This window comes from Nesoenas mayeri (assembly GCF_963082525.1).
Source record: "Nesoenas mayeri genome assembly, chromosome: 5".
Lineage (NCBI taxonomy): Eukaryota > Metazoa > Chordata > Aves > Columbiformes > Columbidae > Nesoenas > Nesoenas mayeri.
The window spans coordinates 17,450,766-17,467,812 of record NC_137548.1 but is presented as its reverse complement, the minus strand read 5'-3'; the positions used below and the strand labels follow the sequence as shown (position 1 = coordinate 17,467,812).

Genomic DNA, 17,047 nt, shown 5'->3' with positions numbered 1-17,047 from the left:
GTCTGTCTCCATCTTTCTTATAAGCCCCCTTTCAGTACTGAAAGGCCTCAGTAAGGTTTCCCTGGAGCCTTCTCTTCTTCAAGATGAACAATGCCAGGTCTCTCAGCCATTTCTCATAGGAGAGGTATTCCATCCTTCTGATCATTTTTGTGGCCTCCTCTGGCCACTCTCCAACAGGCCCATGTCTTTCCTCTGCTGAGGGCTCCAGAGCTGGATGCAGGACTCCAGGTGGTGTCTCATCAGAGCAAAGGGGCAGAATCACCTGCCTCGACCTGCTGGCCATGCTCCTTTTGATGCAGCCCAAGGTATGATTGACTTTCTGGGCTGCAAGTGCACGCTGCCGGTTCATGTCCAATCTTTCACCCACCAATACCCCAGGGTTGCTGTCAATCCCTTCATCCCCCAGCTTGTATTGATACCGGGAGTTGCCCTGACCCAGGTGCACTTGGCCTTGTTGAACTGCATGAGGTTCATATGGGCCCATGCCTCTAAAAGGCATCCTGGCCCTTGGGCCTGTCAACCACACCACTCGGCTTGGTGTCTTCTGCAAACTTGCTGAGGGTACACTGGACCCCACTATGTTGTTGTTGAAGATATTAAATAGTACTGGTCCCAGTACGAGCCACTGAGGGACACCACCCATCACCAATATCCATCTGTACATTGAGCCATTGACCACTACCCTCTGGATGTGACAGTCCAGCCAATTCCTCATCCACTGAGCAGTCTACCTATCAAATCCATACCTCTCCAATTTAGAGAGAAGGATGTTGTGGAGAACTGTGTCACAGGCTTTGCAGAAGTCCAGATAGATGACATCCATAGCTCTTCCCTAGTCCACTGATGTAGTTACTCCATTGTAGAAAACCACTAGTTGGTCAAGCAGGACTTGCCCTTGGTGAAGCCAAGCTGACTGTTTCAAATCACCTCCTGGTCCTCCATGTGCCTTAGCATAGCTTCTAGGAGGATCTGTTCCATGATCTTCCCAGGCACAGAGGAGAGGCTGACAGGTCGGTAGTTCTGGGGTCCTCCTTTCTACTCTTTTTAAAAATGGATGCGATGTTTTCCTTTTTCCTGTCATCAGTGACTTCAGCTGACTGCCATGGCTTCTCAGATATCATGGAGAGTGACTTGGCAAATACGTTAGCCAGTTCCCTCAGGACCTTGGAATGCATCTTGTCAGGTCCCATAAATTTATGTATGTTCAAGTTCCTCAGGTTGTCACAAGCCTGATCTTCTCTGACAGTGGGAGGGACTTTGCTCCTGCACTCCTTGCCTTGAGGTCCTTTCACTCGAGTGGTGTTGGAAGAAAGGTTTCCAGTGGAGACTGAGGCCAAATAAGTTGTCTAGTACCTCAGTCTTCTCAATCATTGTTACCAGTTCACCAGTCATGCTTATGGGCATGGGGGTGTCGCTTTTTTTGACCTTCCTTTTCTGGTTGACATACCTGTAGAAGCCCTCTTGTTATTATTTGTGTCCCTTGCTACGTTCAGCTCCAGCCACACTTTGGCCTTCCTGACCCCATCTCTGCATAACCAGATCGTGTCCCTATAGTGTTCCCAGGATACCTGTCGCTGCTTCCACTACCTGTGCATTTCTTTCTTGCCCTTCAGTTTGACCAGTAGGTCTCAAGTGATCCACGCTGGTCTTTTGCCTTCCTTTCCTGATTTCTTACAGCTGGGTATCATGATCTCTTGCACTCTATGGAAAATATCCTTAAAGATCTGCCAGCTCTGTTCTGCTCCCTTGTCCCTGAGGACAGTTTCCTAGGGAGTCCTGTGAACTAACTCCTCAAACAGGTGGAAGCTGACTTTCCTAAAATTCAGCATCCTGACTTTACTCTTTTCCTGACCTACATCCTTAGGATATGAACTCTGTGAGTGCGGGGTCACTGCAGCCCAGGCTGCCTCCAGTCTTGAAGTCACCAATTAGCTCACCTGCATTGGTGACCAACAGGTCAAGTATCTCATTCCAGCCTTGTTGGGCTGTCTATTACTTGGCTTATGAAGTTATCCTCAGTGCATTCCAGGAATCTCCCAAATTGCCTACAGCTCATGCTGCATTTCCAGCAGATGTCAGGGTGGTTGAAAGTCCCCCAGCAAAACAAGAACCTGCTAGTGTGATGCCTCCTGTAGCTGGAGTAAGGAGGCTCTGTCAGTAGGCTCTCCTTGATTTGGCAGCCCATAGTAGACACCAGCCACAAGGTTTCCTTTTTTGCCTCAGTCTCTAATTATTACCCATAAGCTTTCAACCTGCTTGTGGCTGTTCTTCAGAGACAGCTTGTCACAATCTATCGATTTCTTGATGTAGAGGGCAACCCCTCTGCCCCTCTTTCCTAGCTTGTCCCCTCACCCTGTAGCCATCAATAGCTGCACTCCAGTTGTGGGATTTGTCCCACCAAGTTTCAGTGATGACCACTACTAGGTCATAGCCTTCTAGCAGCACGGTGGCTTAAATTTGATAAATCTGTCTCTACTAAAGCCTTAGTAGGCTTTCTGTTACTATCTCAACTGACATTTTTACAAACTTTAGGTAAATACAGTCTAAACCAAAGCACTATAACCTCACATCCAACTTATTAAAAAGCAGTGAGAGTAGGTCTTTAAGGTTCCTCTCAGCGAAAGATTCAAAGTAGATACAGCTCTGCAGTGCATTCACATTATCTTTGGTTCTGTCTCAGTGCTGAAGATTACATTAGATAATCCGTGAAGGTCCACTCCAGCCATTAATTTTTATCATTCTGATACAATTATGTTACAGATATCTGAGACATAGGTGGGTTCAGTACTAAGGGAAATCTGAAAGTCAGTACTGGAACAGTTTAAATCTGAATCCTGGTTATCTGTTGGAGCCAGAAGATGCACATTACTGCACCCAAAGTGGCTACCAGCTTTTGAGGGAAGAATCTCTTACTGTAATGAGACATTGCAAGGAAAAACACACTAAATATTAAATACCTATGAGAAAGGTTTCTGTGCTTAATTATACTGTTTGAAATAAATTCCATGCTCCTGATGTGACAGGAGATGTTTTACACTCATTTGAATGGATTGCTGCACCACTAACAACCAAACTGTGAAATACAGGACTTCTAACTAGCTAAGAAATCATTTGCTTTTAATAAAAGTATTTCTGTAGAGATGTTAAGCCAAAAATGGGGACCTGCTAGCTAGTCTAAAAGCACAAAATATTCTACAGAGAAGTGAGCATTTATTATGAAACAAGCTTTGGTTAAACTTTCAAACAATCTCTTGTTCTCAGGTAGGATGTACCTTAAGTAATTAATTGCTTGTGATCTAAAATGAAATGTCAAAGATAATAGCACATGTTTTGCTCCCTCTGCAGGTGTATTTATCACTCACGGAGATGTAGGAGTAGGGACCATTGTCGGTTCAGCAGTTTTCAACATCCTTTGCATTGTTGGTGTCTGTGGATTGTTTGCAGGACAGGTTAGTATGATGCTCAATCTTTATAGAGCTCAATTGCTTACAATTTAGGGGTTTCCATGAGCAAATACTAAAAGAAAAGAAAGTATTAGTCAAAACCAAAAATGAGCTGGCATTGTGAAAAATGTCAAATGTTGGACAGAATTTACAAATGCTTTACAAATAGCAAATATTTTGAAAAGGTTCAGCTGTTGTTTCAGCACTCTGAACCTGTAGCTTACAGAGAAAATTGATTCTTCTTCATACAATACTGTGTTCACAGTCAACTGATCAGTGGCATCTGCAAATCTTTCCTGGTACTGATGGTAATAAAAGAATCTAGGACACACACAGGAGATTTGCTCCATCTACTCAGTAGATGGTTAGACTGTGTGTTCTATTTTTTTAGGTATTAAGTCTGACCGATTAAAATATCATTAGTAATAAATGTATTTCATTAGTGGAAGTTTCTATATGTTTTTTATTACTGGTGGTTATTATAGATCCATTGTCTAACAGACGGATATGTCTTACTTTTAGCATGCATCTGCAATTGGTTCCAGAATTGTTGCTAGTAATAATTCTGCTCACACACCTAAGTAATTGCAAGATAGAGGCCTTTGTTTTGTTTTTAAAATCTCATATTTTTGTTGACTGAAGGTGTGGTATTTTTCAGGTGGTTCGTCTCACCAGATGGGCTGTGTTCCGTGACTCTGTGTACTATACGATATCTGTGATTGTACTTATTATTGTAAGTAGTTCTCCTACCAATTAATTTGTTTCATTGCTTGAATTTTTGGAGGGCCAGCATGCTAACCATTGATGTACACTGGTAAACAATTATTTTCCTAGCTAGTTGTAGTGACATCTGGAAGTGAGGGCTTGGCTCCGCAATATGGCCCAAATATGAAAACTTCATACAGCCCCACAGAATATGTGTCCATCATGTTCATCAACATGTGTTCATTTGTAACTACAGCCTGTAAAGTTCTGCAGGCTGCTGTTACACCGTGTAGTCAGCACGCTCTGCCCACCTAGGAGACTGCTTGTTGTAGATATGAAAAATTTTGAGCTGCACCTCTCTTTTAAGTAGGGAAGGTGTCTCTTTCTTGCTTCTACACAGTAATTTTATTTCATTGATTCTGGGTAAATTTTTCTAAATAGAACACAGGTGAGAGACAGCTTTGTTCATCTAGAGCAGCGTAGTTGTTCCTGAATGTACACATTTGCTCTATCTCGTTGCAAGAAGGGGAAGAATCCACTTTGTTTTGTAACAAATATGGAACACTAACTGCCCGTTCAGTTCCAGGAGTTACGGAGGGTGGGATAAATGTGTATAACCACTGGGCCTAAGAGCAGAAGTAAAATGACTGTGTTTTCTGCTAAAACTAGACAAGCTGATGAAAGGGCTCAGAGCTAGGTGTCTTCAGAATACATGAATTTGCTGTCATTTACACAGCACAGCATATGGGTAGATGTGTGCATATCTGTTTGTCTTTCACAGTCATACTGTTTTACTCAGTAGTATTTATAACAATCAGTGACAGGGATCCAGGCCTTGCTCACAAGGTTTGTACTTTGTGAAGGACACAATCCATACAGTGAAAGTTCTGGCTAGAAAGTGTTAAAACTTGAGTAGCTTCTGCTAGATATGAGTAATATATATTAAATAAATTTGACTGTTTTTCAAGATAGATCTTATAAACAGTCAATTTATGTGCTTTCTTTTTTTTTTTCCTTCTTCTAGTTCATTTATGATGAGAAAATAGTATGGTAAGTTGTGTGATTTATTCTCTATAGTCCCATATTTGCCATGAGACTGATCAGCAAATAGAGTTGTGGTGTAATTAGCTTTCATTCCTACCCACTGAGAGTGTGATCTGGATTTGACACCTAGGAAGTCCTATGTATGTATGTATGTTCTTTGGTTAATTTTTTTAAGATGATCAGGGAAAACTGCAAGAAAAATTAAGAAATGTTAATGAAGTAAATGGGCTATATATTAGGCCTGAAGACTCGTGAGTGCAGAGTCACAAAAGTTCTGCTGCTCTGATTCTGGCTGTTAGCATTTCTAGGGGTGCTAGGTGTGCCAAAGAGCAGTCCAAGGTGGGATCTTAGTGGAATGTCATAAGCATCTTCTAGAAGAGTCCTCTCAGGCTGCCTGGCCTGGGCTTCAGCACTGAAATGACCAAAGGCCTTGGCATTATGATCCTCAGAGTATAGCTTTGTTTTCACTCTGCATAGCACATTTCTGAAATACATGTATTACATTTTATTGGCGTGTTTACTAGAACCTGAGACTCTACTTCCCCTCCATTCTACTAAAACACTGTCTAATCCTCATGATGCAAATCCTGTGTACACAAATGTGACTTGTACTAGGTGTATAATGCACGCTCCTAAGTAAAACTGATAAAGCATACAGCTGTTTGAGTGGCCTTTTAACACTTCTTTCTTTTGTCTCTTTGAGGTGGGAAAGCCTTATACTCATCATTATGTACTCATTCTACATACTTATAATGAAGTAAGTACCTTTTTCCTCTGTATGCCCTTAAGGTCTTAGTTGACCATCATTCTGTTGGTGTAGTTTTGTCCTTGACCTTCCTGCTGAGCACAGTACAGCCAGTCATGTGTCTGTGTAAAATCCCTTGCTTTTTTGTGCTTAATCAGTTTTACTCTAGATTTGTACACAGTCAACAACAAATATTTTCATGCATCCTTTTCATAGTGCACTGAGGTAAAGTGGCTTTCAGAAAAACTTGAGACAAAATGTCATTTATACAAAGATATATAAGTCTACCAGGTGTTCTGGATTGTCAGCACACAGCTTGTCAGCTATTACATGTATTTTGTAACCTCTGGAGAACAGAGTCAAAGAACATTAGACAGACTGCTAAGCATGTATTGATCTTCAGACTGTCTCATACCAGAATGTGTAGTGACATCCTTCTTCTCTAGTGGCACTGCCTCTGACAGGAGAGTCAGAGGTCTGACTGGTACTGCTGGGGTCTGTGACTCTTCCCAGTTGCTTAGTCTTATGTCTTGGTGCCTTCTGCTCACAAATCATGCTTTGTGGAATTTCTGTCTCCCTTTTCTGCTACATCTGGTCTTAGCAGAGATCATTGATAGCCCTCTTAGATCCCACTCTAGTGCTAAAATAGATGTGTTATTTCTTTAGATGGGTATGGTCAGCAGTCCCAGAAGTGCTGAAGCAACTGCCATGGGGAACACAGTACTGAGAGAAACAGTGAGGTGAATTGTGAGCTGATGCAGGAGGAAAGAAGCTGATGTACAGTGAATGTCCTGGCTCCAAAATCTGCAGCTCCAATGTTTTGCCTTCACTAAATTTACTCTAGTGTCTTTTTGCAGTTTGCTGTAACTCACGAGAGAGATACAGGCCTTGCTTTCCTGTCAGATTACCACTGAATTGCATAGTGCTTTCTCTTAACGTCCTATTAGTTGTCAGAGAACATGCATCTAGGCTTTACTGCTTGCCTACCTAAATTGTTCTCAGGTGCTTAAAAGCTTGACAAGGCAATACAACAATCCAACCTTTTCAGACCTTTCCTTTGCACTTGCAGGTACAATACGAAGATGCAAAATTTCTTCACCCTTAAAAGCAAGAATGTTGGAAATGGTGACACAGTCAGCAATGAGCTGGAAGATGGTAATAAATGTTGTGCCCCTAGTTGTGATGACCCATCCATTCCATTACTATGGAAAGGTAAGGCTGAGCAGACAGGACTTTGAAAAAGAGTAGTTCACATCCTTTTTATTTCTTTAATGTGGACCAAAACAGTGTTACTGTTCAATCATATGCAAGAATTTTTATTGGGTTACTTGACAATTCAGCAGTTGGACTGCCAGATGAAAAAAACCCAACCAAATTTGTTTTTTTCATATTCTGAAAATAAGCTGCTTTGCACGTTGACAATTTTGCTCCCTTTTAATCTCCTGTTCAGTGATGAGCTACAACACTGAAATAAATATTCCTTTTCTTGCCAAGAAGAAGGTCATTTTCACTTCAAGAGCTAGTTTGGAACTAGAAGCTGAGACTTGGGTGTTGAAGGAAAGGACATAGTCAGATGAGTGGACAAGAGGGATTATGTGCTGAGTTCAGATCCTCAGAAGATTGACTTTTACATGCCTAAATAGTTCTGTATACGTTGTCAAGCATATATGTAAAATTGAGAAATGTAGGTTCTTTGCTGTCTGTTTTTTTGTCATAAAGGTGAAGAAAATGATACCCAACTTCTGGTACTGAAGGTAAGCAGACATACCTGGGTATTTTTGGCTTTTTTGTAAGCCTGTTTTTATCATTGTCTTATCCCTCTTCCATTCCCTCTTCTTTCTTTAGACCAAAAACCATTCCTACCTTCAAAGCAAAATCCATTTAATTTAGTGAGCTCTTGGGATACTCTTAATGAGTGAGATCTCCTTGCTTTGTTCTTTGCAGACATCTCCCATTCCAGAAGGCTGAGCTCAGCAGCAGTGTAGGTAGCATTTGGAAAGGTCCTTGTGTAATAACAAATAGTGGCAAAGAGGAATTTAGAGCAGACTCAGAATCCGCTCTTTTCTGCTTTTAGTGTTTAGACTTGGGATCTCTTCAGGCTGTAGGTACTGCCACTTACTACAGGTTTATACAATGACAGCACACTGATACTCTGGTCTCAGATATGGTGTTTAGACAATAGTTTAATAGAGATTTGAAATTACTTCTCATAGGATATTGTAGGATAATTAAATGAAGATATATTTGAAATACTTTGACTGCATTTTACAATGAACTTTTGTGAACACTGATTATGATATAGTGGAGTCTGTCACTTGGATGTGAAGGTGTGTGCATACAGGGTTCAGAGGATACCTTCTAAGACGGTTGTTACTTAGGTATTCAAGTGACGACACAGGAAAAGGGTGATCCAGTGAAAGAACACAGATATTAGGAGTTTTTGCTTCCGAGGCATTTGTTGGGTTCTGAGGTCATCTCCCTGCATGCTCTCCTCTCTACCCACTGTGTGGTAAGGGATGATGGCACAAAGTGCTTGCCTGTCCACCTGTTTCCTTTTCAGGAAATGTGAAGATTATTTAATCCTTGTGAAGAACATGCAGAACTTTTAGGAAAAGGAGCGAGAAAGCTAATAAAAACCTGGATTCATGAGAGCAGTGTCTCCACTAGCAACTGTCCACAGCAGACTTCTTCTCTAATTTCCCTCAAAGATGCACTGAGACTGCAGTTTCAGTCAAATTCCTTTTGCCTTCTCCAGCACCCATTACACAACTACATGCTGCATTGGAGCGACCTTTGTCCAGAGTGTGAGAGTGTAGATATTATCACAGGCGAACCTACTTGGGATGAGAGAGGACGCGTAAAAGAGATTAAGGAGGTGACAGGGTTTGGAGTGAGCAATGGGAGAGGAGGATGGCAGGGTTAGCCTAGCTGCTTTGTTAGATGGGTGCTTCATGTGTCAAGAAGCTGTCCTAGGGAACCATCACATGGCTGCCTGTTGCAGCTCCCTCCTGTTGAGTCAAAGTATGCCATGACCTGTTGTCACAGAGGCACCCCAAAATCAGTTTTAGGCAGACAACAAGTTCCAAAACAGACTTTATTCTGGCTGGAAAAGTGCAGCCAATAAATGGAATAGAAACAGGGTTTATACAATTAGTTAGCACTCCAACAACATAAAATACAGGTTCAGATATTAGTTGAGGAGATTATTGGGGTACAGCAAAATAAGAATAATGAGGATCCACATTGTGCATGCACACACTCACAAGAAATAAAACCTCTGACTCCAGGGTACCCACAAGAAATAATCACTCACCTGGGTTAGGCAAAGACTCACACTTGCCTGGTTAGGCAAGGACTCATTCAAGGATGTATCCAGTAAATTACCACTCACCCAAACGAGGAGTTGAGGCTCTCTCAATCCCGGGAAGTCTCCTTAGACAGTGTCCCAGTCTAAGGAGAGGGCTCCAGTTCACAGACTCTCTGCTCCAAGAGGACCACTACAAAGGGGGCCTTCGGTGGGAACCCCATTTTAAAGTCTGGTCAGATCTGGCTGTGGGCATTACAACATGGTCCAGAAGCTTTGCAGCTACTCTGGGCCCCTCCTCTGCTAAAGACCCTGTCAATTGACTTAAGGTCCTGTTAAGGACCCAGTCAATTGACCGAGGGTCCTACCCCTCCTGCCCCACCAGCTGGTAGAGGTGAAGTCACCCTGCCCTGGGGTATGGGCAGATGTGACTATCAACACTTTTGTACCACCCTAGGTCTACATGTGGAGACAGGCACAGTGGGGCACAAAAGGTGCTAAAAGAGTCATCAACTGCCCCATTGAAGGCTCCAGATCTCAGGGGGGTGTGAAACTGCCACACCTATCAGTGACTCGCTGCTGGTTGGCACTGGGCTTGGCTTCCCAAGCTGAGCTGCCCCTTCCCCAGCAGCAGCTCTCAGGAACAGGAGCACTGCTACCAGCAGGGAGGGCGCTAGAGCTGACCTCTGCCTTACCTCCAGCTAGTGGTTAGCAACCTCCCCTGGCTTCACCAAGGTGTAGGTTTAACCTTAATCTGATTTTCCACAGGAGGAAAGTCTGATTACTTGCGCAAAAATAACATTTGCTTTGGGAGAGGAACTTTCTTCCTACCAGGGGTGGTTAGTCTGTTGATCAAGGCACAGATAAAAGCGAGTTTCACATGCTACACAGCTCTCTCTTACACTTATAAGTTTTATTACTTTTAAGAGCTTTCGGTGTTACAATATAAAAGCTTCCATTACTGAAGTTTCAGAGAAAAAATGAGAGCTTTTACCATAAGATAAATTCAAGGATGAGTTCTACACACACAGATAATAAAGGCGAAATATTTGGAGTTTATGAATAATGCTTCTATTTTAATAGTACAAACATATGGCTAACTGCTCTTGGCTTTTATTATGTTGACCAAAATTTCTACCAGGTGGTATGGTTTGATTCCTGCCTAAAACCAGCAACTCTAGAAAAAAATGGGTTTCTGAGGGCCTGACCAGGAGTCAAGTCAACAAGAAGGTTTCTGTTGATTTTGACAGGCTTGTTGATGATGACCCTTCATGGTGAGCAGGAAGTTTACGTAGTTGGTTAAAAGGAAAAGCCACGCTGAGAATCTATTTTTCGAAGGAGTATCACAAAGGAGAAGCAAAAAAGGCTTTTCTCTGTGCCACATTTGTGGAAACTACTTTTGCGATTTTTAGGTGGAGCCTGCTTGTACCGTATGGGAACAAGATATGTATATTTGTGGGCACAGGGATTGAGAATGAAGAGCTGTTACGAAAATGAAAGCTCAATATACTGCAGTAAGTCAAAACAGCTGCAGTTAGTTATATATATATTTTATAGTGATGCATTCTACATTACTGCTGAGATTTTTATCATGTTATTTCATCAAATTGGGTATGTTTGGTCACTCTCCTTAGTGCTCTAAGAAACAGTTCCAGAGCAACTGCAGTGCTTCCATGTTTGCACAGAATCACAGAATGGTTGGGGTTGGAAGGGACCTCTGAAGACCATCTAGTCCAACCCACCTGCTAAAGCCTGACACTCTAAGATAAAGAAGCGCTTTGGAGACTTCACTGCAAAAACTCATGTGAGAGCAGTTAATCTGCTGAGGCTGTTAAAAAGATATCTGGCCTTTTGCCTTACCACGATTGCTGTCAAACGTTGGTTTGGTGTTGGTTTTTGTTGTTGTTTTGGGAGTTGGTTTGGTTTTGGGGTTGTTTTTTCTTGTTGTTGTTTGTTTTGTTTTGTTTTTCTCTGTCTAACTAAAGCAAATGCTAAGCTACTGTGGTTAAGTCCTCTTCTGTGAGAACTGGTTCCTTGGTAGCCACTTCTGTGAGGACTGGTTCCTAGTAAGCTTGTCTGGCTGTATAGTCCTCCACAAAAAAGCTGCTCACTCTTAAGAGTCGTTGGAGTGGATGTGCTCCTTACTTACTGCACTACTCAGCAAGGTTAATTTGTTTTAGATGTCAGGCAGGGGGGGGTTAATTGCTCCTTAATGCTTATCAAATGCAAAATTACTATTAGTTCTATTCTTCATTAGAGATATTAAGCTGCAAGACAAGACTACAGAGTGGATTCTTTGAGTAGGGCATATTTCTGTGTGAAATCAAAGATCTCTTTATGGTACTTCAGGTGACCCCAGTGTACTCACTGAAAACTCATTTTAGTGAAACAAAGCAAGACACTCAGATGCTAAAGTGTAAGAGATACAGCTGTTTTCTGGTGATTCACAGGCTTGCTACATTTTTCTTGTTGAATGATAATGGAAGGATATATTTCTTCAACTTCAAATATGTCAGAAGATGCTTCAGACAGCAAAGCATTTATTGCATGATGTGATTTACGTGCGTGCAGGGATCCAGTCTTCTTCCTGAAAACCAAATGAAAACCAAAAATAGTTCAAGACTGTAACGATACCAAAAAAAAAAGTTTTCTGTGCGTTTAGAACAGATCTATTTTAATTCCTTTGTTTGAGTGGAATGTTTTCTTAGATTTCCTTTGCTTCCTGACTGGAACCGTGCACTAATAGTTATCTTTCACTCCTGTTTTCTAAATTATCTTCCTCTTCTTAATGTAAGTAACCTGATGCAAAAGGGGAGTGGGAGGGTAAAGCCAAGCTAGGCAAAGCAAAAAACAAGCAGCAAAGAATTTTGTTGGGTTTTTTTCTGTACATATTATTACATGTAATAATTAATATTTATTAAAGTCATATGCATATTTCTTGCCCTGCTTTCTAACACCACATGGGTATGTCTCCTGTCTGCTGAGCCTTGCTCTGCTTGCTATGTGTAGTCTGTAGCATTTGTGAGAATATTGGTTTGTTGTTGAGCTCTGAAAATCCTTGCCTGTACTTGTGTTGATTTCCAATATAATTTAGTCTCTCTGTGTTCTTAACACAGTAGAACCAAACTCTTAACCTTGGTACAACTTCCTTTATATTAACAAAGGCTTACTTATAACATGTATTTGTTCTTGACAATTGTTGTTTTTCATCATTTCAAATCTTGTCATATTAGAGATATTAACAATATTCTGTGATGGTAAAGTGAAGATTTCCAGAAGGAGTGAGCACAACATTAGGGACTTCTGGATGTGCAACGCCTTGATCCAGGGGCATAGCTTTACAGGTGTCAGGAGCACTGTCTATGCTGCCACAGGGCAAGTGCTTTTAGAGGGGATTTAAAAAACCATAGTGGGACATAAGCAAGAAAACCAGTACTACAGCATGAATGGCTGAGTAAAAACCACTCACACTCATTGTAAGAGTGGCTACCTTGGCAGAGTGAAATCCCTTTTTAGCATGTGACCTAAATGAAGTGCACAACTGATGAGCAGACTCACCAGCTGCAAAATTATTACAAGAAAGTCACTTGTAAATTCATGCATTCAGATGAATATTACTCCCACTTGAGCTTGAAAAGAATGACTCCGGGTGATGGGAAGCATGATAAGATCAATTACAGAACTAACTCTGTCCATTGTGATCATTAGTGAAGGGGATGCAGCAGTATGGCCAAAACAGTGTTGTGATGGTGGATGAGATCATCTGCTCGAGTCCCCCAAAGTACGGGTTCCCTGAAGCTGGATTGCGGTTGATGATTACAAGTAGATTTGGACCACGAACCAGACTGCGGATGGCAAGCCGAATAATCATTAATGAGGTAGGTTTATTAAGAAAACAATAAATGACTGTGAGACATAGTGAGACTGTGCTCATAGTGATGATGGAATTCAGATTCTCCCATGCTCCTAGGGATGGTCTTTCTCTAGCAACTGTGTCACAGCAGGTTTCAACATGGGTTCCCAGTTGGTGATGCTGCCTATCTTAATTGGAGGCAAGGAGTGACTCCATTATCTCCCTGTCAGAAGATGTTTGTTCCAATGCGTATGTGTATTTGTGCACACTGGGATTCTATCTGAGGGAGAAGAATTGGTTTTGATCATTACAAAGTGATCAGGCTAAAAAATGGTAATGGAGAGGGCAACCAAAAATCTGTAAGAACTGCTCTTACACTAGCAGCACATCAGGATCGCATCAGATATTTGCCTATCTCTTTAGTCTTCAGTGTAATCCTCAGCGCAAAATGAAAATGGACAAAAATGTTTTCATGAGGGTGATTTGCTCTGGACAGTTTCTGTTAACTCTTGCTTGATACATTGTCGCCTCTGTATATTGTTTATTTCATACACTGCAGCTGCAGTGACAGGACTGGCCAAGTGATGCTGTTCTGAGCTTGTATGAAGCACTTGGGGTGAAATCTTTGCCCTGCCAACCTTGGCCTTTATGAAGGCAGGATTTTGTCCTTTGCTCCCTATGGTGTCATATGTGAGAGGTTTTCACTCTGGCAAATAAATTAATTTTAGCAAGTTCCTAGAATTTGAACATTTTAACACAGTTCATGTGGCTGCTCAGCATTATGAGCACCCCAAGGAAGGAAAGCAGCACTAATATTTTTGTAACAGAAGTCCAATATAATGCTAAAACAGTGAAATATTCATTAGAAAGTGAGCTTGGTAGCATACAGTCAAGAGCAGAAGATCAGATAGAGCCCACAACAGCAGTCGACTCTGTAAAGTTCTGCGTTGAAGGCAATTAACCGATCAGTAAAAGTTCTTCATGGCTATGTGCACAAAGCTGATACTTACTCATTCAACATCTGTGAAAAACATTATCTAAACCAGAGCATTTTGGATCTATGTTCTTTGTATTCTCACTGCCAAAATTTTGTAAAGTATTCAGATATGAGTTTTCTCATTTCTCATTTTCTCATTTTCTGCATTAATAGCAGTTTCAGAAATTTTTTTGGATGTTGTGTAGTTACTTTATTTTCTCAAGGCATTTCAGAGCACTTTTTAGGAAGTTGCAACAACTTGTAATGAAAAAGACAACTCTTAACAGCCCTGCATTATCCCATCTAAGAAACGAAAAATATTTCTTTTTTTATAAACATGGGAAATTACTTTTACATCTTGCATTCTCCAGTGTATTAGTGAGTATATATACTGACATTTAAAACCTATCTCTAATTGTTGTACTATGTGCTGGAACTGTAGCAATCTTATATACGTCTGCTGGGGCAATTACGAGCTTCATGAAAGTATACTCTTGGACAAGAGCAAAAGGAGTTAGTTGTGCTTTTGAAATGAGAAGTAGGACCTTTATATTTACCTCAAGGAATGAGGATAAGGGTGAGGGAGAAGAGTTGGATCTGAGCAGGAGAGATCCTGGGTAATTTATAAGCCACCTCTTAATAGCAAGGAAATGTCTTGAGTGTTACCACTAGATTATGGTGGTGTTGCTTGTTTGAGAGGGAACCGTTGAATGAGAAGTGCTTCAGAATAACCACACTCATTAAAACACGGTGTGGAAGAAGAGATGTGACAATTTTCTCCATCATGACTTGAAAGACTCCTGCCAGTAATTTTGAGGTGAATGATCAACACTAGCACAATGAAGACAGGTAAGCCGCAGACAGATTTGTTTGTTACTAACTCGAAGGAAGGCTTTGTGGAGGAACATCACGGCTCACGTGACAGGGGCTGAACAGACAGCAAAAAACAGACGCAGATTTAACAAAATCGATATTTTCCAAACTATGGCAGTGTTGTCTTTGATACTGTGCAGCGTCAACGGTTAATCCGGACTGCCAATGGCTCAAGCAAACCACTTCAGAATGGGAGACAGCAGAATATTGAAAATGGGAACATCTCTGTGGTGAACCAAGAGGAGGAATGTGAACACAACAATCTATCTCCCTTTTCAGTGCCAGGTAAGGCCTATTTTCCAGATGTTTATAGTAAGGAAACAGAAAATAATTAAAATGCCAAAGACTGGGTTGCAAGAAAGAACAACATACGTGAGGAGAGAGGAGGAAGGGGATTGATTTGAGTGTCTGAGGGCTGGATTTGATGACAGTATAACTGAGCTGGAGGCCGTGTGGCTAAAAGCAGATCTTAGGAAAGTTTTTTCCAGCCATCATGCACAATAACAGTAGAAGAGCTGGTGTAGCAGAAACAAAAGGAAAGCAGGCAAGGCAGATCCATATTAAAAAACATGTCGGACTACCTCAATGGGTGCTGCATGGCTAGTAGTTTTGAAGTCAGCAGTTAATAATAGCCTGCTGGAGATTACTAGGCCAGAGGCAGATAGGTGCGTAAATATGTAATAACTTGATTTAGTGACTGTGGGGGAGGCTTCTTGAATTAAAAGGAAGAAAGGTTTCAGGGGAGAAAGATTGTTTGATATCTTTGACAGTATTTAATATTCTTAGCATAGCAGTATGTAATAATATTCACATTTTGAAATGTTTTGGAAACTCTTGGTGTGAAGGGCTATATGTAACCAACCTTGTTATGTTGGTGCCCTTAGCACATTTGCAGGTTCATTTTCCCCCAAGTGCTTTGGAGATTAGACAGCGGAGATTGGATCACCCCTCGCAGACATGTAGTCAGCAGTCATCTGTCACACAGTTACTGTGCAACACAATATTACTTGGCATAAATGGATACCACATGCAATGAAAAAGAAGAAAGAGTTTTCCATGTTGTATATGATTCTAGTTTCGTAGAGATTCCATTGCTTCGGTTGCTACCATTTTAGAAGAGGTGTTTGTGACTGAACAAACATTGAAGCATGCAATGTGAAGGCTGCATAAACCATATTTTTATGTGTTACTGTGTTGTGTGTGTCTTACAGCATCTTCTTGCAGTCAGCAGTTACACACTTTCGTTGGGGGTAAAGAACGCAAGCAAACTGATTCACTGAAAACAGGCCCATTAGAGGGGGGTCCTGATATAATCAATGAGATAATGAAGGAAGTGTTTCTATTGTATGATGAAATAAGTGGATCCAAGTCAGCAATATGCTTGTGCACATAAACGTGTTGTTAAAAGCAACAAAATCAAAAATAATAACAGTAACAGTAATAAACAAACTCTAAAAAAAAATGAAAAAATGTCTCCCCAACCCATCTTAAAAATGCAGGATTCAGTGCACATGTTGGGAAAGAAGGTTTTTTAACTGAGTTATTTTTAACAAGTTTTTGGACTCAGGTTTTAATTAGAGCAGTGCAATCATGCATTTCTTCTTACATTCCAGGACAATGCAGAAATGGTAACATGTGGCAAACATTACCTGGAGACCATGTTTGGATTTGTTCAAGACTCAATTTCATTATGAATAAAAAATAGATTTTGGAGTAGAGCTTCCTAAATGTGTGAGACATTCACATTAGACAAAAATGCTTTGAACTAAGAAGTTATGAGTTATGCCATTTGCCATTTTTAAATGCAGTTTTTCTGCATTTTTGAGAAAGTCTTTAAAGATAATTGAGGTGTAACTGGCCAAAGCGTAACCAATGATGAAACCATTCATACTGGACTGGAGCAAAAGTTCAAAATGAACTCAGAGTTGCATAAAAGTGGTAAAGTGATTGTTTAAAATCCTCATTGTTATCTTCAGGTTTTGTTACTCCTGTTGTCTGGAGATGATTATCTCTTGGTTGGATTCTCATTGCTCAACTGATACATTCTGAGGGAGAATTCTTTCATTTTTGCTTTCAGAAGTACCACTTTAATAACCTTGGAGAA

The 17,047-nt window shown here is 41.0% G+C and overlaps 1 protein-coding gene across 1 annotated transcript in view; it reads left to right on the top strand.

The window, feature by feature from the left end:
• Nucleotides 1-17,047, top strand: part of SLC24A4 (solute carrier family 24 member 4) — a gene marked incomplete at both ends in the record, with an annotated part of 89,061 nt that overhangs the window by 56,432 nt on the left and 15,582 nt on the right. Inside the window, 7 exons of the mRNA XM_080344660.1 lie at nucleotides 3,346-3,449; nucleotides 4,102-4,176; nucleotides 5,173-5,198; nucleotides 5,896-5,949; nucleotides 7,007-7,149; nucleotides 12,950-13,119; nucleotides 15,084-15,228. Coding sequence (XP_080200786.1) covers nucleotides 3,346-3,449; nucleotides 4,102-4,176; nucleotides 5,173-5,198; nucleotides 5,896-5,949; nucleotides 7,007-7,149; nucleotides 12,950-13,119; nucleotides 15,084-15,228 — 717 coding nt within the window. The remainder of the gene's footprint in view (nucleotides 1-3,345; nucleotides 3,450-4,101; nucleotides 4,177-5,172; nucleotides 5,199-5,895; nucleotides 5,950-7,006; nucleotides 7,150-12,949; nucleotides 13,120-15,083; nucleotides 15,229-17,047) is intronic.